Source organism: Nannobrachium achirus (assembly GCF_963921795.1).
Source record: "Nannobrachium achirus genome assembly, chromosome: 3".
In the NCBI taxonomy this organism is placed as follows: Eukaryota; Metazoa; Chordata; class Actinopteri; order Myctophiformes; family Myctophidae; genus Nannobrachium; species Nannobrachium achirus.
The window spans coordinates 34990101-35016984 of record NC_137812.1 but is presented as its reverse complement, the minus strand read 5'-3'; the positions used below and the strand labels follow the sequence as shown (position 1 = coordinate 35016984).

Below are 26884 nucleotides of genomic sequence, written 5' to 3'. Positions count from 1 at the left end.
GTTATTGGGATGAGTGGTCCACTGATGGGGGTCTCAGTCTTGTCCAAATCCGCAAGAGGTCGCTCTTGTCAATCAGAAACGTTGAAGAAAAACAATTCATTTTTGGTTAATAGCCTACTACTACCACCACTAATAGGCATACTAATAATAGCAATACTAATAATCATAAGCATAACAATAATAAAAGGAATATTGTTATTAGTGTCATAATGTGTGTAATATTTTTGGTTAGAGTGAAAAGAGTGAAAGAGTAAAATATTAGCGAGAATAATGGCTTCCTTTTTGCCAGACCCATGAAATGGGTAGGCCTACATAAGCAAATGTCGGTCTGTCCGGGTTTTCTATATAAAGGGTATATATGATGATGACATGATGATGACATGCCTACAAAAGGCATGATGTCATAAATGATGATGACAGACAGGGGGTCTGGCACAACCAGGTTGACCTGGTCTAGTTATAACATATTAACATTGTAACTTTTCAGGAAGCCTACAGTTAATATTAGCTTGGATTCCCCAATTTCCCCATCGATGATGTCACTGGTAGACGGATTTCTGAACTGCCCACAGCCCTCCTATGAGACAGAGACACAGACACAGACACAGACAGATTTTACTATTTTATCATGAACATTGACGTCGTCCTTTGGGCGCGTTCGGAAATACAGCACTGAGTGCAAATATAGATTCAGTCGCCATGTCAATTACAGCAGTCATAAAAACATATAGCTTCATCACATTAGCAGACTATTTAGTCCTGGGCTGGGTAGTATTAATAGCCTACTGCAGTGATAAACAGTTAAATTCATAAGCGCCCGGGGAGAGCAGCAGCGCGCAGGCCTACGAACGGCCGACTAGCCAATCGCATCGCAGCCTTGATCGCAGCGCAGTTATCCGATTTACGACAGCTGCGTCTTGTTTCTGGTAAATTGTGCCATGTTACAAAAGGCTGCTGGTTCCCAGGGAAGCTGAAAGGGGGGAATCAGTCCTTGGAGGAAGAAGATGTGAATGCAGTGAGAGTTTAAAGTAAGACATTTATACAGGGAAGTTCTCGCTTCTCACACCGCATAAAATGTGTTCATATATTCTTCTTGGTGCTCGGCTCGGCCACAATGAAGCGAGCAGCGAGCTGTGTCTGTTGTAAACAAGCTAGCATACTGATTAGCTAGCTCCCCCTTTAATGGGTTGCTGAGATGAGATAAAACGAGGTTATAATGTGATTGTTTTGTCGTTATTACAACACTGGCTTATTTGATATCAATTTACCGCCGACTTGCCGCGATTGTGCTCGCGACGAACTTTGCGCAAACTTAGTAACAAGTAATAACAACATGAATCGATGAACGGCAGCAGAGATACTTTGCTTGCGTGTTGAAAAGATAAGAGCAACGCTATTCAGGTTACGTATTATGTTTGTGAAAACACTGAGTAGGCCTAATAAGGAGCAGTAAAAATAATGCATAGGGATTAACTGGTCAACAGTTAGGCTGACAAACGTAAGCAGTAAGCACTAAGCTAAGCAGCGCATTGTTTCGTTTTCGTCTTTCAGAAAAGCATGAGAGAGAAAAGAGAGTTTGGTGAAAGAGCCTGCATGGTTGTATGATGGAAGGACTGGGAAAGGAGCACTCTGTGTGCAGTTCTAGACCATGGCTCGGTCACCCAGAACCAGAAGAAAGCTCATCTCTGCTTTGGAAACTTCCAGACTGCCTCTCCACCTTCGAGAACACCACCACCTCCACTTTTACAAACACACAAGTATGTCCAATTGATTGATTGATTGATTGATTGATTGATTGAAGACTTTATTAGAAGTTTACATAGGAAAAGGTACAGTTTCATGACGGTACAGTTCACTGGTACAAGGTCTACTAAAAGGAGATCCATGAAAAGACTAAGCTTATTTCCACAGGAAACCATTAAAGTATCTCATATAACATTGAATGACAGACGAATAGAACACAGTACTATGCAGTAGATATGTATTAAAGTAAAATGAAAGAACAAAAAAAAGAAAAGTTAGTCTAAACAGAAAGTATATACAAAGAAGTGGCAGGGGAGTGTAGGGCTGGGCTAGGTTTGTTTTTTTACCAGTTGCGAACGGCTGCTGCCTGTAAGTGGTTGGTGATCCACACTCCTTTATGGCCTTCGGTAAGGCTTTCCACATTTTGGTGGTATAGCAGAAGAACGAGTTTGACCCTTTGTTGGTTTTGACTCTGGGTTGAAAGTGATCTGTGGCGCTGCCTCTGGTGTTGTAATTATGGACATCCTTAACGTTTACAAAGTATTTTGACAGGTACTTGGGTATCATAGTGGTGTAGTGTATCTTGTACACCAGGCCCATTGCAAGTTGCTGTACTCTGTCATCTACTCTGAGCCACCCCACTCTTAACTGGTGAGTAGGGGTGAGGTGAGTCTGATAGGGAAGGTTAAGCAGGACCCCAATTAGTTTATTTTGGGCTGTTTGGAGTTTAGTTTTTTAGGGCTTTTGGGGTGTCACGATACCATACGTGGACTCCGTAGTCAAAGAGGGGCTGGATTATTGCACCAGCTATGGTCTTCAGTGTGTTGAAATTGACCATTGGGGCGATCCTCTGTAGGAAACACGTTCGTTGGTTTATTTTATTTATTACTTTAGAAGTCATCTTTTCCAATGCAGGGGTCATCACCATTCTGGCTTGTGGTGGACATAATTTGTACAAATTCCATTTTCCCCACAGACATGCAAAATGAGTGGACAACAATATTAGCCTGAATGTCGTGAGTGACATAACAGTTCACCACAACTCTGTTAAAATTGAACCAAAATGTACACTCACTAGTTATGGGGGTCCTTTCAAATGTGGACTCCTAATACATACTATGGTGTCATAGTAAATCAGTATCATATACGTATTCTGAAGAAAACCTGGAGACTTAACATTCAGTAATTGGGTTTACAATGGTGTAAGTATTTTTCAAGGACAATTTGTCTGTGTATGGACATCAGACCACTGGTATGTGGGTCTATGCTCCTACCAGCCCCTCACCCTTCCACACAAACAGATGACATTTCAGGGAGAGCAGGTTAAATCAAATGGAGCAATTTTTCTGGGGAGAAAGGAACAATGTCTCTGACACAGTGACCTAACTAATGTTTTTCTTGTTTTAAGTAATGCTACCAGGCAAAAACAAGAGCGTTAGTGTTGAGTCAGTAGTACAAGGGGGAACGTGCCATGGCTGCTTTTACGGTTATGTATCGATCAATATTGTATTTATCGTGATATGAGACAAGATATCGTCCTGGATTTTGGATATCATATGATATGGCAGATAATGTTATGTGTATTTTTGATGCAGTGGGAGTGGTATGCCGATATTTTAATTTAAAAAAGTGTTGGAACATTGGAACACTTAACTAAATCAAAATAGGTTTTCAAGTCAATGAAGATTGATTGAATACTTCCAATCATTCCGTTGTGGTCGTGGTCCACTCCATTGTGCTCAATTAATCATAAATGCATACAATACAAAACATGTTGGAATAGAGCACTGTACATTAGAATCATTAATAGTATATTTAAAGAGGTAGGAGGGGTGGCGGACGGTGGGCAGACTAGACGAGGATTCTATTCTTTTCAAGGAGTACTTTTAGGTTCGTTTTTTTTAGGATAGAATTTGGATAGGGATTTTTTTTTTTGAACTTTTGGTAGGTCATACCAATGCATTTACCATGTTTGAGTTTAATTAATGTTGGGGGAAAGAGGTCAGATTGAAAAAAAATGGTAATGACAATATCAGCAATTTATCGGCTAGTATTCTCTGAATAATAAATTAAGTCTTTAAACCGTTGAAAATGTAGCTCTAACAAATACATTATTTTGTTGGTATTTTCCCCTCATCTCTCCGCTACATTGAAATTGCAATACCAACATCGATAAATGTATATCATTGTTTATTCACAGCATGTTAACATAATTGTAACAGAAATACAAATTATATTCTCATTTGATTATTAATTTATTATTGATTTAGTGTTCATCTTATTTCAGTTCTATTCTTATGACCGTATGTTATTTATGTCTGAATGTAGTGTACTAGCAAAGCAAGTAAACAAGACACACAAACAAGGCAGATATTGCCTGCGTATTGCATATTGCGTAGACTTGAAAGAACTGCTTAGCCAATATCAGCCTATCTGTTGGGATTCTATATGTATCCTTGGGGGTTAGATTGTGTTGTGAGAACTTGAATCAAATATCATCATGGCACTAGCACGCAGATGCAATGTTAGAAGCCAGGTTGTTATTAGGACACATAGCTTAGCACAAACAATTTAAACATCAACTTGGTTGTGTTGGTTGAAACAATTTCATGTCGGTTAGCAAATGACCCCCAATGGGTCTGAAGCATTCACTGGGGGTTCGACGACCTGCATCACAAATTATATTTATGCCCATTCAAGGCTGATTTCCCATTGCATGGCTAGATTGGCTACTGCTTTGAGTAGCTGAAAACTGATCTGCAGCCTCCTTTAACGTGTAAGGCACTTTCTTTTTCTTCTTTTTTTTTTCTATTCAAATCAACTATGATCAACAACTCTCTCTCCCCCACTCTGTCTCGCCAGCTGTGCTAATTCAATGCCATTAACACGCAACACAACAAACAACTTGGTATGGAATTTTGCTGTAACATACATACTACTACCTGTCAATAGGTATGTCAGATAAAGGAAACAGCGGAGCAGTCATAAAAATAATCGTTTTTGTCCCACATGAATGGAATGCATTGCACATTGCGCTCTCCCTCTCTCAATTTCAATGTGAATTGCTCATTTCGATTTCAATATGAAAGTTACTACTTTGTTGTGGGATGTTCAGCAATAGAAATGGCATGTATTCCATGCCCATGACATGGCATGTATTCCATGCCCATGACAGTGGCAGCCTCCCCTCCCATAATAACTTTATGCATATACCGTCTACAACGCATATAGACCTTATTCACACTGCGGCCATCTTGGATCACATGACCACATGCGGTGGCAGCCTGCATTACAAACCATTGTAAACAATGGAGCAATAGTACCAAAATGATGATTGATTTCTATTCAACCAATTTCTTTTGACCAAATCGACAAATGGGCGGATGACAACATCAACATCCCCAAAAGGATTCAAAAGAAGGGTACATCTAGCCTCACAACAGCCAGACTAGTCTGGGAGTAGACGCTTTACGATGACGTAGTTACTCAATTTGACTGGCAGGTCCAGTCCGTAGTCATCAGCGCATCAAAACATCGTCGGCAGAACAGCGGATACGTCTTTTCCAGACAGAAATTCCAAAAGTGCAAACTGTTGTTCTTTTTTAAGTTCTGAGATGCTGTTGATTTCAGATAAAACTTCGCTTAATACAGCTTTTATTTGCGATTTGTAAACTCTCGTCGGGTATGGGGGGCCGCCATGTTTGTTTTCAAAATGTGAGCTGCTGCAGCCGCTCGACCAATCAGGAGCGGTGTGAGGCGGGTCGCTCCAAATGCAGCCAAAAAGAATAATTTCTCCATAAAGAGACTATGGGAGGACCATCAGACCGAGGAAGGAAGCACATTGGTGATGACGTAGCTCGGGATGGCCGTGCGAGGCTAGGGTACATCCACTATCATGGTAGTTAGGTTGCAATGTTACTATGTGCAAAGACTTGCTACATTATCTGTACAGAGTCTAGTGCTTGCTCTGCCATCATATTAACTTACTGTATCGTGATTTTTGCATATTAATCAGGAACAATCTAACAACAAATAGTTTATTTGATGGCGGAGCAAGCACTGCACAGATGGCAAGTCTTTGTGCACATTAAGGTTGCAACCAAACTTGCCTTGAATATCGTTACCGTGGATGTATTCAATCCAGTTACTGTAGCCCTTCTATTTAATCCTTTTGGGGATGTTATTGTTGATGTCATCTGCCCATTTGTCAATTTGGTCAAAAGAAATTGGATGAACAGAACTCTTATTTCGGGACCATTTCTCCATTGTTTACAATGGTTTGTAATGCAAGCTACCACCCCATGTGGTCATGTGATCAAAGATGGCCGCGGTGTGAATAAGGTCTATAACTCAAAGTCTTCAAATACTTTAAGTGCACACATTCCCCGGGTATGGACTGGTGATTTATGTACACAGATTTACAAATAAAAGGGCGTCAGAAACGTTATCCCGGTCAATGATATGTCATTTGTTCTTGTTTGGTAATGTTTAGTAAGATGCAAGAGGTTTTAAGCTTGCCACAAGTAATATGACACAACATAATTTAAGCTTGCCACAAGTAATGGGACACAACATAATATGACTGTCATATCTTGTTTCCCCCAGAACGACTACATGGACAACAGAAAACCCATGCTGGAGCTCAAAGATGTCCCCCCTCCTCCACACCATACCTCATCCTCTTCATCCCATCCCTTCCCTCTTGCCTCTATCCCCCTGCCCCCTCCTTGCTTGCCAGATCCTCCGCTTCCACAAGATTCCTACCAGCAGCATCAAGGGGGTAGCCCCAAAGTAAGCATTTGCACTCATTGTGAGCACTGCAGCACAGGCGAATATGGGGTTTCTGGTGGCCTAGGAGTTGCTAATAATATAGCCCATAGCGGTGTTGTCTCGCTCTATATGCCCCCTAGCTCTGTGGAACCATCTGTCAGCACTAGTAATACTAGCTCTGTAGCATATCCACACAACCCTTGCCATGGAAGTGGAGGTGCTACATTTGACTCTATACACAGTCCTGGCCGTTACAAGCTGCATCTGCCCCCCTCTGTAGCCACCCGCAAGTCCCTGTCTGCTCACTGCTACCTCCCCTGCTGTACAGGGCTGGTCCACAACTATCCATCTATCCCATGCAGTCAATCTTGCCTCTTCCCAGTTCCTCCTTCAGCCTCCCTGGCTGCCCCTCTACCCTCTCTACCCTCGCTTCCCTCTGTTCCAACCTCTGTGCACGGCTCTTGTTTGGTCTCGTCTGCCTGCTACCCCTGCGGCGTAGACTACAGCTCCACTGCTGTGGGAAGCCAGAGAATCACGGCACATGGTGACCACTCTACCACCACCGCCATCACCTCCACCTCCTCAGCACACTTCTACTCTAATCCCATGCACCTAAATGTAAAACGCACAGTTTGTCTGCAGGGGGCACACTACTGCCAGGAATGCATGTTGAAGGTTGGTAGAATTCCTTCATTTTTATACTTGAGTATACAAAGCACTGGTGACTTTTAATTGTGGAAATGCATGTGTACAAATGTAAATTGAAGCCGTTCATATCATATCTGTTGGTGTAGTATTTATTACTCCTGTTGCTTTTGTATTTCCACACAAACCATTTCCAGCCTGTGAATAGTCTGCTGCCTGAGTCAGACAAGGGGTGGCCAAACGTTCCCCTCCCCTCTCGCCAGACTGCTCCTATCCCCATCCCCATGTGTAACGGCTGTGGCACGTCCTCTGACGGCATGCTGCTGATTCCATCCTCTAGCCTGGGAAAAGGTGGCCAGAAGTATGGTTAGTGGAATCAGTCATTTAAATGTGCATTAACACAATATGTACATAAATGTATTGGTGACCATGAGAAATGTTTTATGCCCCCTACATACTGCACATACGGCACAACTTTCAAAGTCTTCACATAGTCGTCAGATCGCTATGCAGCTCAGTTCACACTATACAACATTGTTTTGAATTTGGTCTTAAAGTCATTGTTTCCAGACATGTTGTTTTTCAGGTGCAATGATAAATGATCTGCTGCACAGTGGTGCTGGTTCCACCAATGCTCGTGTAACTAAGACGTCTGTTATCTATGTGTTTTAATAGGCTCTCCAGAGAGTGGTGGCCCAGAGAACATCCCGCCAGTAGGTGTATTTTGGGACATCGAGAATTGCCACGTGCCCAGTGGGCGCTCTGCTGGTGCTGTAGTCCAGCGTATACGCAGTCGCTTTTTCCCGGGACACCGTGAAGCAGAGTTCATTTGTGTATGTGACATCAGCAAGGAGTGCAAGGCTGTCATTCAAGAGCTGAACAACTGCCAGGTAAAACTAACTGCAATGAACCCTTAAAACATATTGCATTATTTAACCTTTAAACTTTCCACACACAATGCTGCAGTTCTTGCATGATTTCCTGGTGGCCACAATACTTACTGCTTTAAACCAGTTCATTACATGACAAACAAAACGCCTATCAAAATATGCGGTTACATTTTTGAAGCGTGGGAAGCCAGGCGAGTAGGGCAATCTGTTGCTGCAAGAGTGACTCCTACAGGGTACATGATTTCCTACAAGATCAAGGCAGTGCATGGAAAATAAAACTGCAAACAAGATGCCAATCTCATGTGAATGTTTACTTCACCAGGTGACTGTTGCGCACATCAACGCCACAGCCAAGAATGCTGCTGATGATAAACTTCGGCAGAGCCTACGGCGCTTTGCAGAGACCCATACTGCGCCTGCCACTGTTGTCCTAGTATCCTGTGAGTTCCCCTCAGCTCAGATTCAGTCATCATCTGGACTCATGTATTTTAAGCCTTTGAAGGTTGACTTATTTTTACAGTGCATCACCAAAGGGGCCAGCCATCTAGAACATGATTTGTCTGTATCTCGGTTATCTTTGTCCTCATAAAGGTACAATCGCATACAGCGAACCGCACAAGCTAAACTGACGCTGCTTTGCCAATCTTAGATTAATGTAGGCACGTATTGGGTCATGTCTGGGCATTGTTTTAAGATGATATGCAAATCACTATAGCTCAATGTCAAAGGATAAAGGAAGGCAATTGTCCCTACAGTAAGACGTGAAATGTTTTCAATAAACATTTCATGATGTAGACTAGGGGGGATTGAAGCCAGTTGGCCACAAAACTGCTGTTAATTAAACACCATCTTCTTTTATTGGTAGTATTCTTACACATTTCCCCGTTTGCAGCGGATGTGAACTTTGCTAGTGAGCTGAGTGATCTGCGCCATCGCCATGGTTTCCAGGTGATCCTGGTTCATGGTAGCCACACCTCCCCAGCTCTGCTTCAGCATGCCCATCGCCACATAGCCTTCGCAGAGATGACCGCTGATCTTCCACCACGTATACTCATCAATGCACAGGTAGGCCACACAATTTGGGAGTTGTCCTACGCTTGATTTGATTTAGAGTCATTGAAGAGGGTCTGGATTAGCATAAATGACCACTCGTGAAAATCCTCAGTATTTAACTCCATTCCACCCTTAAGGGTCTATTTGGTACCATTTGTACACTTTGAGTTAAATGAACACTGTCAGCCAGTTATAGCACCTGACAGCAACCACATCATCCTCAGATTTGTTGGGCATTACATATAAACTGCTGCTTGTTAAAAGGGAGATACTGCATTCATGTCTTACAAAAAAGCGAATCCAAACCCAGAGTGCGGCGCTGTTTCTTCCTCCTCCCAGCCTTGTTTCAACCTCCTCTATGTGCACAACCTTCCTGTCAACTGTGACAAGAACTTCCGGAATGCTGTGAAGGTCAGGCTTCGCCGCCTGTCAGACAACTGTGGTGGCAAGGTGTTGGGCGTGTCCCAAGGCACAGCAGTCCTTCGCTTCGGTAGCCAAGAGGCTGCCGAGCGTGCTCGCAAGCGCATGGAGAATGAAGACGTATTTGGCCACAGCATCAGCCTTTCATTTTCCCCCCGGCCCAAAGACGATACAATTCCTGAGTCTGAGCCCCAACTCCATCCCATTCCCCAGTCCTATAAGTTCCAGGATACTCTGCCTATCCCTTCCCCATCCCTATCCTCGTCCTTCTCCTTTCTACCCCTGGAGAAGCCCAGGTCCCCCAGGAGGCGACGGCGAGCAGCCCGCCTTTGCCAGATCCCCAGCCTCATGCCTGAAAGGCCCTACAGCCCCAGGAGGGGCTGCAGTGGGCCTCCCGGTGGTGTCCCAGCCAAGCCCCATCAGGTCAGCAGCCATGACAGTGCCTGCACCCTCCCCACCCTCAAACCCAAATCGTCTGTAAATCCCTGCCTGAGCTTCTGCATGACGCTTCTTACTGATGTGCCATCATATCGCTTGTTGCGCTTGCTACTGTATGTGTGCTTCATCTGCCTAACCCCTGTCTGTTCTGGCAAGCAGCTTCTCAGTCTTAAATTAGTGCCTTTTCTGTCGCCATCATTGTGATGTGTCCCTTCTTTCATTCTGTTTGTCTGGTTTTAGTTTTGTTTTATTTGCAGTGTATTGTACAAATATCTGTTAATCTAATATAGCTTCATTTGATTAACACATTTGGTTCATCCGGTTCATCCTTTTTTATCAGCCTGCAATGCTTTCTAATCAAACAGAACTCAGGTGGAGAGCCATGCATGACTGGATATTTGTGCCATTTCCTGTATAATCTCCGCTTGCCTTGTTTTAATTTGTGCTAACAAACGGATTTGTTACTTCCCCTCGCGATATTCGGGTGCATCCCCCCATTCCGACATGCTGCCATTCCGACATCCCCCCCCCCCCCATTCCGACACTAACCCTATACCTAACCCTAACATCTATAGAAGTGCCGCCACTCCGACAATTAAAAGTTAATGTCGGAATGGCAGCATGTTGGAATGGAGAGCGGCCACCGTGATATTCTAATCCTCATTTCTGCCTGTGTCTTTGTGGTTCAGGAGCTAGGTGGTGTGGAGTTCAAGCCCAAGCTGGGCTTCCAACACCTGGATAAAGACCGCACGGGTTCCTCTTCTCCCCACAGCAATGGGGAGAAAGTAACCTCAGAACAGCTGCCCAAGGCTGGCCTTATTGGAGAGTCCATGTACAGGAAAAGGTACTTGACTGAATTGTAATGACATTGAAGAGAAATATGATTTCATCTTTTTGATAAGCTCAACTTCTGCTTTACATTACACAAGTGGGTAAGAGTGCAATTTTGAATTAACTCTTTAACCCATTTAGGCCTAGAAATGATTGAATGCTTTAACCAGTGAAAAATAGCAGATATACAAGCTCACAGCGCGGCATTTTTGAAAAAGTCGTGAAAATGTGTGCAAATCTTCGAATATATGTATTTTCAAAGCGAACGTTTGTAAATCAAATTTTGCTTCTGGGTGGTCCCTGGAACTAGATATTTTGAGATGGGGGTCCGTGGCCAAATAAATACATATCATTTTGGGAGTCCTTCACAAGAAAAGTTTTGAGAACCACTGACATGGATTCAAAGGAGGATTCCTTTGACTCTATAAGTGTCTTTTGAAGGATTCAAAAGACACTTATAGAATCGGGTCAAAATTCTAATTTTCACGATTTTTCAAAAATGGCAGATCTACAAGCTCGCAGCGCGGCACTCGGTGCCGCGCTGTGAGCTTGTATATCTGCTATTTTTCAATAGTTAAAGCATAAAATATTGCGTCATAATGTGTTCAGGCCTAAATGGGTTAACATGTCCATCTCTTCTGTCCTCCAATGTAGAAGAGAGTGCTCTAGTCCTCGCAGTGGGACAGACTCTTCAGTGGAGCGAGGAGAGTTCCATGTCAGCACACCCTCGGCATTCAGCAAGTTGAACCTCCACAGAAGTTTCAGCCCCTTTGTTCACACCCAGGGCTCCTGGTCCCCCAGGTGACATATTGGCTGTTCAAAACTGTATGGGCATTGTGAAAAGTAAACGAACAAAAGTATTACAAGAACGTAATCCACTCATCGTTATGCTACCTTTCCCACTTCACTGCCTTAGCTATCGCTCGCTTTATTTTATGTGCATAATATGTATAATGATGGTATGCATCAGTACATGGTCCTGTATATAATTTGGGGGATTTGTGCTGTTCTGTGGTTAAACCAAAGTTATGCATTACTTTCTCCATTTCCAACTGAAGGAGTGCATCTCCCTGCCTGTCCAGCCGCTCCTCACCCCTCTTGGCTGCCCCCCGTAGTCCTTGCTCTGATGAGCCCTTCTCTGAAGGGGCAGATGTCCAAGTGACCAACCTAGACTACAGGATGTCCCGCAAGGATCTGCAGCAGGCACTGCATGACAGCTTCTCCCGATATGGCAAGGTAAGTCTTAAGATGTGGTCTGCTGTGGATTTTAAAACTGCTAAAGGCCTCTATGGAAATGCATCCATGGAACGTTTTGTAAATATTGTAAAGGGGTGTGATGCTGATGCATACTGTCCAGGTGTGTGCTTATTGCAAATTTTACAAGGGGACTCGGCCAATACAATCATCGGGGACTGCAACTATCCCTTTCACAATGAGTGAAGTTAACACAGTGGTTGCCAGTAATATGATTAATTAATTCAGTGTTTTACCAGATTTTCGAGGCTCCATGAACGCACCACTGGTCCCTTAAATTAAAATCACTGTCCTTCCAAATGTAATCGGATTATTTAAGGCTTAAGTAATCCAATTACATTTGGACGGATTTTGTTACGGTCGGTAGAGAAGGGTAAACGAGAACACGATCTGGAGATGGGTTCCGAGAAAGCCATTTTCATGCAGATTATTCCATTGCTTCAAAGTGGATTTCACTTCCTGATTCAGTTTTTCTCCCGATGGATTATGGGGATGAGTTTTTGCATCAGTGCCAGGTGCCATTATATCTCGACTTTAGTCACTTGGCAGTCGGATTTGAAATCTAGACTTTAGTCGGGACAAGTACTCAACGTGTTAATTGTTTAATTGTTTTTCTTGATATTCTCATTATAATTGTTAATCACAATACATCAGTCTTGACTATTTGAGAGGAGAATGCCATTACGTGAAGCACTGTTCCTTCAAGATGAGATTCTTCTCCGCAAGGGGACCTGAATTATTAACCATGTAACTATATTGGGTTGTACTTGTACTTCCCGTGTGGTGTGTGTGTGTGTAGGTGAAGGGTGTGGAGCTGAGCCCTCACACTGACTACCAGTTGAAAGCCACGGTCCAGATGTTCTCCCTCCAGCACGCTATAAGTGCTGTCAGTGGCCTTCACCGTTACAAGATAGGAGGAAAGCGCATGCAGGTCTCGCTCATCACTGGGGGCAGCAACAACAAGTCTCTTTCACTGCTCAGGTACATTGTTTTGATTGAATATTTGATTAGACAGAAATGTAAAACGGTACAGTCAACACTTAGTCTAAAAGTATTGCACCAAAAAAAGTCCTTTCGGTCATGTTTCCATTGCGGTCTTAGGTACATTGTATAATACAAATGGTGTGCTATGTTTTATTATGTCTTGAATCTGCAGAGCTGCATTTCATGTTATGAAAGGTGCTATACAAATAACGTTTATTATTGTATCAATTCACTGAATGATATCTGCTTAATGATATCTATGGATAGTCTCATCAAAACAAGGCGCTCGATGAACTAGTAGTGAATACATAAAGCTGCAATCATGTATGACCACTACTAGTTGGCTAGGGGCACTAGTGCTTTCGAGGCCGGACGTGACCGGATGCTGTGTGGCCAATATATTTCCCACATGCATGAGCAGGAACTGCACAGGACAATGCTATAGGGCCTTCGAGTGACGACGCGCCATAGACTATCTAATCAAATGGCTATTTGAATAACGGGTTTACCAGGCAGGCAGTGAGTGGTGGGCTTGCGTATCCCCCCCTAGATTCACAAGACCAAAGGCTACCCTTTCCATATGGATAGACACCTAGGCTACTGTAGGTTTCCAGCGGTGACTGTATGTGCATTGTGCGTGCGTCCTCATAAGCTACATGGCTCCATTACTGTGGTAGGTAATGTTTGAGATTCGATCAAAGTAAACTTTTAGTTTCTCTACTGCAGTGCAGTATTTTCTATTTGCTCCATGTGCACATGTAGGCGCACGCACACATCTAAAGGCGCGTGTGCACGTGACGTCAATAAATGACCGTCCGCCCTGAAAAGAAACCCCCAAAGCACCACTGGCTAGGGGAATTGAGAAATTGTGGTTGGGTATTGTAGGACCACTTCTGGATGACAAGAGTTATTGTATGAAGCTCAAAGCGTTGCATACAGGCTTTCCATCTTAGCTCAGTAGTTGAAATTTTGGCACTTGTGTGGAAGACCTGGGTTCTGCTCCCAGCTAGGAAATGTAAATTACCGATTGCAGCTTTAATTCTCACTTGGAGAGCCGTTTGGCTGTTCAACAAGCTATTTTTCTTGTTTGGAATTCTAATGGTGAGTTTCTGCTTTGTTTCTACAGCACCGAGATAATCAGCATCCTTCAAGATGCACCAGCCCACTGCCTTCCCCTTTTCAAATTCACTGAGATCTATGAGAAAAAGTAAGCAATAGTCTTCTCAAACGTTTCAATGGCAGCGCAACATTTTTCCTGTTTTTGAAATTTATATTGTAAATGTACACTCAAATAAATGTTCACGTCCACTGTCCCCCTCACCACACTCCAGGTGTTCCCGTAAATTAGTAGTGGGAGATCTCTACAGGCTGCCAGATGTGGTGGCGTTGCGTGACCAAGGAGGTTCCAGACTGCTGTGTCTTCTTCCCAGCAGCCAGATGCGGCAGAGCCCACTAGGTTCTTCCCAGTCCCAGGAGGGCTCTTCTTCAGCTAGCGGGAGCCCTGTGGTGTTTGAGGAGCTGGAGTATCACGAGCCCATATGCCGTCACCACTACACTCAGCAAGACTTCAGGTATGGAACAGAACATGTGTACACAAAAATTTTTTTTTTTTTTGTGCTTATTACTTTTTTATTTTGATGAGAATTTCAATACTTAAAAAGGAGCATGTGTCTCGTTGTCTTTCACTGTCACTCTGTCGCTTCAGAAGAGACCTGATTAATTTTCAAATGGTTAACCTTCAGGTGCTCAAGAGGACCTGCTCAGAATAGTTTAAGTTCTTATGAGTTCTTTGTCAGGGCAAGGTTCCTCGCTGAAGGAGTTTAAGCTCTTGTATAGTTCCTTGTCAGCATTATTCCTTGCTGAAACGGGTTGAATTATTGTATTGTATTGCTTTGTTGGGGCATTATTTATTCCTTCTGCGAATGAATGACTTTCACATCATCTGCCACTGCTTTCCCCTGTTTTCACAATTGACTATGCAGTGAGGCCGACTTCGACCCAGACTCCTATAAAATCCCATTTGTAGTGATGTCTCTGAGTGCCTTGGCCTCTCAGGTCCACAGTCTGCTCCAGTCACATGAGGGCACCCTTCCTCTGCTTAGGTAAGAGCTGGATGTGAAATGAATACACAGCCCAAGTTTACATAATATAGTCACTTCACTATCAGGTGAAAACCTTGTTTGTCTAACACTGTTACTTATCTAAATCTAAAAGCGTATAACAGCTATTTTTGATACGGCATACAACAAAGTTGAAATGTGAAAGAAACTGTATTGGATCTTCTTGAATTTCACCCAGCTTTCCTGAGTGCTATGCAGCAAAGTTCAGCCCTCTCCAGCTGGGTGATGAGACGGTGGAGGGTGGTGTTCCCCTGGAGCACCTCATCACCTGCATCCCCAGCATCACTATTGTCACTGCCCAGAATGGCTTCAAGGTCATCAAATGGATGCACAGCAAACCGCCAGCACTCAACCCAGGTAAGGAAACTCGGAGCACCCAAAGTGATGTGCTTGAATTCTGAATATTCCTGGAATCACAACATGGGTGAGGGACACATGTTTACAATGTTCTTGTAAAACTAAGAAACAACTGTTTTTCTTTTTAACCACCTTCTATCCTCCAGAACCATGGATACAGCGCTGCAAGAGCCCAGTGGGGAACCCTCAGCTCATTCAGTTCAGTCGGGAGATTATTGATCTGCTGAAGAGTCGGCCCTCATGTATTATGCCCATCAACAAGTTCATACCCTCTTACCATCACCACTTTGCCAAGCAGTGCCGTGTCTCTGACTATGGCTACTCCAAACTGATTGAGCTTCTAGAAGCTGTGCCACATGTTTTGCAGGTACTTGTTCATCTGTCCATTGCTAATATTTAAGCATGCACCATATGTACTGTATACTGGAATTTGTGTATAGGTTGACTGTGCCTTGTGTTTTCTATATACTGATGTAACGGCCATGTCTGGGAGCTTGTACAATAATTTCACCCTTTACAATAATCGTGTAATATGACCAAGTTTATTGAAGTTCTGATTTTATTTAACACTGACCCCAGTTTTGTGTGCATTTGTCATACAGATCCTAGGCATGGGCACCAAGCGCCTTTTGACCCTAACTCATCGTGCCCAGGTGAAGCGTTTCACCCAGGATCTGCTCAAACTGCTCAAGTTCCAAGCCAGCAAGCAAGTGGCTATTAAGGACTTCATGCAGGCATACCATTGGTTAGTACTGTAGTTTAGCATTTCTTGTTTATTTTTAAATGTATTATATCTATTGATCCATTTAGTTTTTTAAAGCTCCAATAATTAACACATTGTCATGAACTGTTGGATGATCTTGAGTATTGCACTGCTTTAGCATTGTGGGTCTTATATTATACCAGGTGCTTCTCCAGAGACTGGCGGGTTTTAGATTATGGCATATGTGACCTGCTGGACCTGCTGGCTGAGATCCCTGACACCACCATCACTATAACATACCAGGACACAGACATGGTCATCTCTGTCCCCAAGAGAGGTGAGAAGAGCGGTTGATCCTCATTGGGCAACACTGAAGAGACAGCTGTTTGTGATTTTTGTACTTTTAGACTAAATAACTGAATAAATTACTTGTTGGCAGCTTGATTTTAGTTAGAATTGAACTGCTTTAACCATTATTTTATGCTTTAGCTATTGAAAAATGGCAGATATACAAGCTCACTGCAAACTTGTAGATCTAAATGAATATTATTGCATGTTTTGACCTGATTCTATAAATGCCTTCTAAATCCTTTTTCTAAATCAGTGGTTCTCAAACAATTTAATGTCAGGGACCCCCAAAATGATATGAATTTGGCCACTGACCCCATCTCAAAATATAAGCAACATTTGAGTTGTATTCAAAGATTAGCAAAAAAAATGCTGTGAGCTTGTATATCTGCTATTTTTCAATAGCTAAAGTATGGAATAAGTCCAGGTCTTCTTGGGTTAATTGATATAGCACAAAGAATTCAGACATCTTAATACAATGAATCATTCACTCTTCTACTCCTGTGTCCACCCTCAGAGCGTACAGTAGATGAGATGGAGCGTACCAAGCAGTTAATACAATGAATCATTCACTCTTCTATTCCTCTGTGTCCACCCTCAGAGCGTACAGTAGATGAGATGGAGCGTACCAAGCAGTTTGGCAAGGAGGTGGTGGACCTGCTGCGTCACCAGCCCCACTGCCGCATGCCCTTCAGCAAGTTGATCCCCACCTACCATCACCACTTTGGTCGTCAGTGCAAGCTCTCCTACTACGGCTTCAACAAGCTCATAGAGCTTTTTGAAGCCATCCCTGATGTGCTGATGGTGAGTTGGAGAGGACACACATCTCTGGTAGTGTTCACAAAACAGTTGTCTGGTGGCTCTCTCAAATCCACATTCCCCTTAAACTATCCTGCCAGGTTGAGTACAGTAGTGTCTCTTGCAGTAGGTGTTTAACTCTCCTAAATTAATCTTCAATTGTGTCATCAAATCTGAGTCCTGGGCAGTGACACTGATGCTTTCCCAGATTGAATGGGTTAGAATAGATAAGCACTTCTGCTAAATGCCTGAATTGTAAATTATAGGATATATTACAAATCTAACGCTCCAAACTCTCAGGTGTTGGAGTGCGGTGAGGAGAAGGTTCTGACCCTGACAGAGGTGGAGCGCATTAAAGCACTGGCAGCCCAGCTGGTAAAGCTGTTGCGAGCCCAGAGGAACTCCAGCATCCCTGTCACCCAGCTGCTCAGCGAGTACAGCAAGACCTTTGGCTATGGCCTGCGCCTGCAGGACTATGACGCCAGCTCTCTGCCCACTCTGTTGGCCAAACTTTGCCATGTTGTCAAGGTAAGGCCTGCCTAATTGAGAGTTCAGGGACATTCTTGCATTTCCATTTCCAATTCTTTTAACTGCATAAAAAGCATGTGTTAACTGTTAAATCAAATGACAGTTGGCAAGATGTTCACAAGGTATTTCTAAATGCCCCCTAGTGGCTTCTCAAATCATAACATGGGTAAGTATTTCTGGAACACTAGTGGCGTTTCCATAAAGCCTCTTAATGCGCATTAAGGCTTATTCGCTTAAATCTTTTTCGAATAAACTTTCATTATCCGCAAAAACTTTTATCCGCTTGGAGGAGGTGGATTTTGAGGCTTTATCGAATAAACTAAATGCTCATTTGTGAATGGAAACGGACAATAAATGTGAATAAATTATGACGTTCTGGGTCCATATCATCCTCCAACTTAACACTTTCCCCTGCCGCTTAACATCCATTGTATAGCGTTAGCCAAACAACAAAGCGGTTGTTACACACAGAGTGACACGGACTGTGTGTAAATTCCTCCCCTCCCGGAGTCAAGCCATCTGTGGCTATCCCTTCCTCATCACACAGTGTTGCGTAAAAAGTGGCCGATCTACAAGCTCACAGGAGCTTGCATCCGCATCTCTGCGCTGCGTTGTGAGCTTGCAGATCGGCCACCTTCCAGAGGACGCTGAAACTTGCACTGTGCAGCAATCGAGTCACAGCAGTCAGATGTGCAGTGCTCTCGTCTCTGTTCGGTCTGAAAAAAATCTGCCCGATCAACTCATGCGACCATCGCTAATTCAACTGACACCTGCAAATGCAAACATGGCTTATGTCTAAATGAGTTCAGGCATGCAAACTCATGTCAGTGGAAATCACCATTTTGAGTCAGAAATGGTTCATCTGTGTGATTTGTGCAGATCCGTTGAGAAAATGTTTGGTGGGGTGACTACTGAGAGCCAGACCAAAAACACCCCAAGAAGTGGGGCATATGAGTGGATCCCAGGTGGTCCCCACCTAAAGAGTTGGTAACCAAATGGACCACCTTATATCTGTAACTAAAATGAAACCAAATGGACCCACCCGTTAACTGTAAAATTAATTGACGGTATAGCTGGCACGGAGCGCGACGCGTCTGTATCTATCCATCACGGCGGCGCTTGCACCCCTGGCTGGCTAAAATTGACATTGCTTTTAGTTTGAGTATCTGTGCCAGCTATATGCCGCCTTTATATTTTAATTGCTTTTAATAGTTTATTTTATTCTGTAGGTTTTGAAACCTAAATGTGTGTTCTTTAGCCAGGCCCTTCTCGTAAAATAGATTTTATATCCCAATGAGATCTACCTGATTAAATATAGATTTAATACAAAAGTTATTTCTGTATACTATATCCACTCAATAATACTGAGGTCTGTCTAATAAGAGGAGAGACTCAGTCTGGACTCCTCTAGTGGGTCTGTTTTTTGCCTACTCATCCAAACAAAGCCATCTAATGAGAGGAACAATGGGTCTCTTCAAATCTCTCCATCTCTCCCTTAAGGTGGTGGACGGTCCGGAGGGTCGAGAAGTGCAGTTGATAAACAGAAAGTCGCTGCGCTCGCTAACCTGCCAACTACTGGCCCTACTTATGTCCCTGGAGGACAAGCAGTCAGCCATTGGTCTCAAAGTGGAGGAGCTGAGCCAGCGCTACCTGGCTGTCCACAAGACGCCACTTAATCCCTGTGAATATGGCTTCCTCTCCCTCAGTGAATTGCTGAAGAGCTTGCCCTACCTTGTAGAGGTGAGTTTTACAAATTGTTTTCTGTTCCGTTCTACAAAACCTACTCTTTGTTTCTAGCTTGCTTGTTGTTTTAAAACTTCTCATGTTTGCGGTTTCTAGCATTTTGTTCTAATGTTTCTCTTGTACTCTGCCCATATATTCCTTCTGTTGTACCCTTACATTCTATTTTCTGTTGTACCCCTACAAACTGCTGCTTCCTATGTGCATAGATTTAACTGTTTACAATGTTCCTCTTTTATCCCCCTCAGTTGTACTATGAAGACACCAGTCAAGACGCATCTTTTTATAGCCGCAGTGCTAGCGGTCGTGAGGAGTGGGTTAGGCTCACCAAGCTTTACCAGTTTGCCCGTAATGTGCGTTCCCTACTCCACACCTACCACTACAACCAGATCTTCCTCACAGAGTTCCCCGGAGCCTACAGCAAGTTCACAGGCTACAGCCTACAGCCACGAGCCTTCGGCTACACCAGCACTGATGAGCTACTAAGTGCTATTCCACAGGTTTGAAACCTCTGTTTATTTGTCCCTGTGGATTAGGTTAATGGAAATAATGAGGTTGTACAACACAATCATATGCTAACTGCTTGATCTTGTACACAAAGTGATCCGTAGGTTAGGTGTATTTTTGTCGGTGCTCCATGCCATTGCAAATCCTTGTACTTCAAAGTTTGTTTTTAGCACCTTCTGTTTTCACACTTAAATCCAGGAACCCCCTCTATTCAGGTGGATGTAATTCATGCATTTTTATTTGGCTGAAATATTTTTCTGATGGTTGACGAGTGTGTTATCATCAATCAGGTGGTCTGGATCAAAGGGCACAGCCACAAGAGAATTATCGTTTTGAAGAACGATATGAAAGGTAAACGAGACACACACTATACAAATTATATTTAATATATTAATCATAATTCTGAGTAGTACCATTTTTACAGTTTCATTTACGCTCAGGATTTTGCAGTGTACTTCAAGTCTCCATTACCAATATGTAATTGGCAGATGGATATCCTGTTATTTTGAGGTTAAATGATGGGCTTTATCACCTTTCTTCCTGGGACTTAGTGGGAGGTAGAGCTTTATGCTTCGCATCCAAGTAAGATGTGATTGTTGTTGTTGATCTCTTCTGCCCTTGATGTGTGTGTTTATGTGCATTGTTTGGTGTCCAGCTAAGGCAAACTCTGCAGCATCTGACAGTCCCCTGCCAGAGGAGGAGAACAGGGAGCGCCGGAGAGACAGCTTCTCTAGCGATGCCAACTCCAGAACTCACAGTCCAGGTAAAAGAACAAGAAACAAAAGTTGACGTTCTTGAGAAAATACAAAGAGGTTTGTAAAGTCTCAATACAAAGCACAAACCCAGATGGAAATCGGGGAAACTGGGAAAAATGTTATGATATCAAAAGTAAAACAAAATGTGGTATTTTTACACATTATCCATTCTTACTCGATGCTGTAGGAATTCTAAATGGTGGAAAAGGAGATGGAGAACTTCTGTTCCTGATCTCCCCAGTAGATCTGCTGTGTGGCCCTGTGCCGTCCTGCCTGCCTTCCCCTGAGCTCCACCCAGACCCAGTTCTGCCAGCTGACCTCATTCACTTTGAGGGAAAGACCCCACCACCTCCAGTAACCTCCATAGGTTAGTGCTTATGCCCTGCCTGAATGCTTGCTTTTTAGTGTTTAAGCCAGGTTCAACTAGCAGAGGTCCTAAAAAAGTTACTCTGAAAAGCTCCAACGGTTGTCCGTCTCTCCGTCACGTCAGACTTGCCCTAATTGCCACCATCAGGCCTATTTTAGCAAAACACATTTTGGAACACTGCTCCTACAGATTTTGGCCTAAAATCACGCAAAGCGGTACACAGTATTTTAAAGTCATGTCATCAACATGGATCTGTCCCATTTCCCATATTCCCTCCTGATTGCCTATGATTGCCTTCTAAAGGTTGTGTATGTGACCTGACGGCCGCTTATCTCCCGATTAGGGAGTCTTACTGGTATAAATGGCATAGGCTTGTCAGAATTAAATTTTCTAAATTTTGGTTGTGGAATTCATGCATTAAAGATGTTAACGCAGTTGGTGCATGCGCAGAATGACCCGCCCCATACATCCATAATTCCACACAGTCTGCACTGCTGATAGATGATCTATAGATCCAAACAAGCATGATGGTAAGAGAACCTGTGCGCCCATTCTAGATTGGGAATAACCACATGTCGGTTATTGCCAGGAAAGGCTGCACAATTTACAAGCCGCAACCATTGCATTTTAATCATTTGACAGTAAGGATGGCCAAATGGAGAGTTTTTCTTAACCGTATTGCCTTATCGGTTAATTAACTGTTGCGCTATTTTAGTGATTTAATTTCCCCATAATAAAGTGCCATATTTACACATTAAAAACAAAAAACTAGGAGAAACAAGAATACAAATGTTTTCTAATAGAAATTAGTTTTTGCAAAGAAACGGTGGGATTTAAATAATCAGTCTAACGTGATGCGGCTTTCGCCAGGCATGTGCACACCTAGCCTACTCTGTAACCAAAACGACTTTAGTGTTCCACACGTCATGTAACATGATTAGAAAGTTGTGTTTTAAGCTCTTCTTAAACGGGATTCAATGTGACGGTCTGTTTTGGAAAATCCAATCAGAGCATTTGTTTCCTGATGAACAAGTCAGCGTGCCTTGTTCCAAATCGTTGCATGCATGGAAGTTACACAGAAATTGGTGTCTAGAAATGTGTGTCCGCAGCGCGTATAGTTGCATGGTTGATGACTTGATGTTGCATAGATCTTGCCGTACAGGGCTTTTGGTGTGACACATGGGTAGCTTTCCTTTTTTTATTTTTTTATCGGTCACCATTAACCGTTAGTGCTTACCGGTAACCAATTTCTTATCGGTTAAACGCTAACGGTTAACCGTTGGCCATCCCTATTTGACAGTGTACTCTTATTTGCTGTTGGCTTATCTTGTACTTTTGTTTTCAGAAAGCGATAAACCTGTGGTGTCGGTCAGTCCCACATCTGATGCACCAGGATCCTACGCCGCTGTTACAGTGGACGTACAGCCTGGTGCTACTGCAGAGCCTGCAGCTGCCCCACCCCTACAGTCTCCAACCATCAAGGCCACAGCCTCCGTTCCCAGTAGTCCCAGCCGAAGGGCCTCACGTAGCAAAATTAAGCTAGCTGTTAACTTCTCATTCGCAGCTGGCCCCTGATCACTCTAGCTCTCTGAGATGCACACATCTAGATAGCAGGTGACACATGCAACTCTTAAAAGAGAAGAGTTATCTGGTTCCACTTTAAGAAATGGTCCTGAAGGACATTGCTCTTGTACTTGCCAACAGACTGTTGCCTTCTTCTGTCTTCTCAGTTCTGTATTAACCATTCATTTTCCCTTGCCTTGTTATTTTCACAATGTGTCCTTGTGAGATTGCTCCCCAAGCTGTGATTTTCCTCTTGCAGATTTTCTGCAACTTTTTGTGTTATTTGTCAGAACTTTCCAACTTCTGTCGGGGTTTCTAGCCAGGGAAGTTGAGATACCCATACTGGGTGATGGATCACCTTGTGGCTCACAGCGGACAATGAACGCAGAACCGGAAAAATGAGTTAGTTGGCACTGTTTGCTGAATATTAAAATTAGGAGTGCTGCTAAGACAAAGTTCACTAAAATCCCAGATATTTAGCTACCAACAACCTCTGTTTATAGAGAATAAGTGAGAATTTTATGTTCATAAGTATTGTTAAAGTGAGGAACCGTGACCTTAAGTTAGTGCTTGGCTGTGTCTCTGAAAAGACTGAACCTTTCATTTATGAATTTGTACAAAAGCACATTTCACAGTTTTACCTTTTCAGACAGCCACAGAAACGAGTAAATTCTATTATAGAACTGCCCACTTCATTGTTTCAGGCTTCTCTTAGGGAGTGGTTAACATAAGCGTTTCCTCTGTAGAGATGTTGAGGTAATTTCTTTCAGATATTTTCTTGTCCTGTCTTTCATGACATTTTTTTATTAACACTATTTATAATACTTTGCGGTCTGTAAATTAGGGGCTAAGTTAATGGAGTATGCTGGAAAGGTCGATGACTGGACTGAACAGATTAATATTCAGGGAACTGTTAAATACTGTTTTCTATTCATGGCCTTTAAACGGTTCCAGCTCGGATCTGAAGGTCTTTGTGAGTTATTGCAGCCAGCACTACTCAAGAATATAGTTTGAATGGCCAGGCATTTTCTTACACCGTGGAATCCAACCAAATGGACCTGGTTACATTATCAGAGTTAAAAGTTAACGCTGAGGATTGTATTGTGTAGGCGGCATTAGCAGAGACGTCAGTGTGTCAGCCAGCTGCCAACCATTTATGTTTTAGCTGCATTTGGTCAGTGGTGTGGTTTACACTTTAGAAGGTGGTGTGAAATGTGTATGGTGTGCATAAATAATTGTTATGCATGGTGTAAACCAAGGGGAGCACATGAGAACAGACCTTTCTAGGATCCATTCAGTCTTATCATTTCCACAACATTTTAGGGATTATAGACTTGACATCACCCTTGCACTTGTCACTTAAAAGCTCAAGGTTGTTTGAGTAAACCCTGTTGCTGCTAAACATTGCATCTGTGGTGATGTCTATGCTAGGTTGATGACTTAGAGGTGAGCTGAGCGCGCCTTAGTTTTGCTTTGTAATGACAAGGTAAATGGGTCTGTGTTTTTAGTGATGGGAGGTGGAAGGCTTTATGGGGAACAGAACAGGAAATCTCCTGAAATATATAGTATGATACACAGAGGACCCCCCTGTGGCTCTCTGGAATCTGCCTGGCTTTTACAATGGCTTGTATCTGCCATGGCACTGAAGGAATAGCTTTTTGGATGCCTTGCCACTCATTTCAATCTCATAGAGTTTTTACTTATTGTATGTTTTCTTGTCTCAAGTGCTGATGAGGGTGCTGGTTGTTTGATTCCTCACGAAATGCCTGCTTCCCTCGAATGGGTTTAGCAAGACAATTCACCACTGCAGTTAAGAGGGTTGCTACTGTTTGTTTGTTTGTTGAAAGTGTTTGTAGAATGGGCAGGTGCCCATTTTATCCTTTTCTGTCAAAATTATTTTTCTATCTAATGTTGGCATTTTCATCATGACTTTCCTCATTGTAAGGCTAAATTTAGATTTGATGTTTAAAGAAGGGAAGAAAAAAAAACGTGTTGCATGCTGAGTCTCATGCCCTATTCGGATCACTATAACCACTCCCCTTATTGCCCAGATTGCCATTTGATATGCTTTTAATTGGGGATGTTGGTTTTCCCCCTTAATCTTTTAGTAATTGTCTGAAAACCTCATAAGAGATTTACTTTGGCAATAAACAATTGTGTTTTTGTGTAATTTGCGCAAAACCGTAACTCACAAGTGCTACAGTGACTACTAACTCAAGAAGGGTAACGCATATTTTCTTTCTTTTCTATTTGGCTTTCTCCTTGGTTTGGTTACATCAGTGAGAAGCTGTCACACTGGTCAGAATATGCACTTTTGCATAGTTTTGGTTCATTAGAGAGATGCTGTGAATTAGGTTGTAAACGGGGGGGAAATAAATGTTTGAATTCTGGTTCTGTGAAATCTAATTGTATTTATCATTATTACATTTCACAGTTGTACTTTTTGTCATGCCCCCTTGATGTTTAAGTTGCATGTCTCAACTGCTCTAGAATCGTATATGTTCTACTGTTGTAGAATTGTGTATTATGGAACTTCTTTCAGTGACCTAGTCAGATGTGTTTTTTTTCCTCTTCTCTCACCAATGTATTCACCGCACATTCACCTCCCCTTGGTTCATCTGCCTCATAGAAGTTGCTGTAACAGTCTAACATTGTTGATGGGACCAAATTGATTTCTGTTATGAATAAATTATGGAATTCACAAGCATTAACTCTGGTTGGTAGTTGTTGTTTTGTCTTTGCGTGCGTGTGTGTGTCTGGCTGTGCATAAATGTTTTTTACACAACAAAATGACCCATCATATTCCTGAAAGATGCTTTTTTTATTTAAACATATGTACAGGTATCTCCAGTTCATTGTCTGCATATGTATTCAATATTTAACATTGGGGAACTTTAATGTGTTACTACTACAGAATGCCAAGTTAGCAGGAAGAGGATAAAGTCTGACAAAGATCGACACTTGGCTTTTCATAGTCACTAACGCCCTAAATACACTTCATTCAAACACTAAGAATTGTGGCATTTACAAACTGCATTCATTTCCTGGTTTTATTAAAAAGGAAAAAAGCAAGACTAAAATCACTGGATGCAAGTTGCTACTTCTGTTGGCATTATCCATTGTAACATTGAATCTTGTTGCTCTAGCATAGTCCTTTGTTTTTGTTTTTATTCCCAGTGGCTGATGTCTACTGTGAGGTTACTGTGGCCAGCGACTCATTGGCACTGATGAGAAAATGCATCATAGATACACATAGAAATACATAACCGAACAATCACATCTCATGTTTTATATTACCTGAAAGAAGTGTAGACAAATTAGTCAATATCGTTTTTTCCTTATTTCGTCTTGGAATTGTGCTGTTGTAGTCAAAGCACGTCTGAGATATTGTCTTAAATCAACACTGTACAAAATATCTACAGTCTGGTACCTTTGTTCTAATCATGCACTTCAGTCTCCATTAGTCCCTTAGCTGAACCAGATGTTTGTCTTGGATGGTAACCATTATGAGCAGACATGGGACCATTGAACCTGATGTGTACTGAAGCCTATGTTGGTGTAAAATGGTGTCATGTTGAACAGAAGCATAAATGACCATTATCCACTTTTCTTTCCATTTGCAAGAGGGAACCCTGGGATATGTAGTGAACTTAGGGGACATTGTGCTTATAGTTTTACTGAAATTTGAATTCTGTTTTCAGGGGCAACACCATACTGCCATCTTAACAAATGTTACTTGATGCTGTGACCTAATATATCTGCTTCTGAATAAACCGATAAGAGATTATAAACCTTAAATCTTGACGTTTTTTTTTTTTTTTTCACTTTACTTTATTCAGAGCTGCACATTTTACATTTGACAAGCAATCAAGTTAAGAAGTTGCCCCTGAGTGCTGAGGGATACGGCTCCAGCCGCTCCACACCCCCTGTCTTCCTTAAATGACAAAAATGTCTACAAAAGCTGAGCCCCTGATCAGCTTCCAATTTATGGGACCAGGGTTCTCTGCATCACAGGAAGTGATGGGGTGGAACAGGTTTAGTGATGTTTCTGAGACGGGGAAAGCAACAGC

The 26884-nt window shown here is 42.6% G+C and overlaps 1 protein-coding gene across 2 annotated transcripts; it reads left to right on the top strand.

The window, feature by feature from the left end:
• The first annotated feature begins 934 nt into the window (after positions 1–934).
• marf1 (meiosis regulator and mRNA stability factor 1) lies at positions 935–25465 on the top strand. 2 transcript variants are annotated; one of them, XM_080721131.1, is made up of 27 exons: positions 935–1028; positions 1552–1757; positions 6349–7188; positions 7356–7524; positions 7834–8048; positions 8371–8488; positions 8941–9113; positions 9441–9944; positions 10649–10803; positions 11445–11591; positions 11849–12026; positions 12844–13025; positions 14155–14235; positions 14360–14599; positions 15011–15130; positions 15327–15505; positions 15652–15872; positions 16108–16250; positions 16412–16545; positions 17158–17360; positions 17655–17882; positions 19383–19622; positions 19871–20122; positions 20420–20480; positions 20785–20892; positions 21126–21251; positions 22597–25465. In XM_080721131.1, the coding sequence occupies exons 2-27, from the start codon at positions 1602–1604 to the stop codon at positions 22824–22826; spliced, it is 5403 nt and encodes a 1800-aa protein (XP_080577257.1). In that variant the 5' UTR covers positions 935–1028; positions 1552–1601; the 3' UTR covers positions 22827–25465. The 2 variants fall into 2 exon arrangements, with proteins under 2 accessions (XP_080577257.1, XP_080577256.1); XM_080721130.1 differs by having other exon boundaries at positions 21072–21251.
• Positions 25466–26884: the final 1419 nt, after the last annotated feature.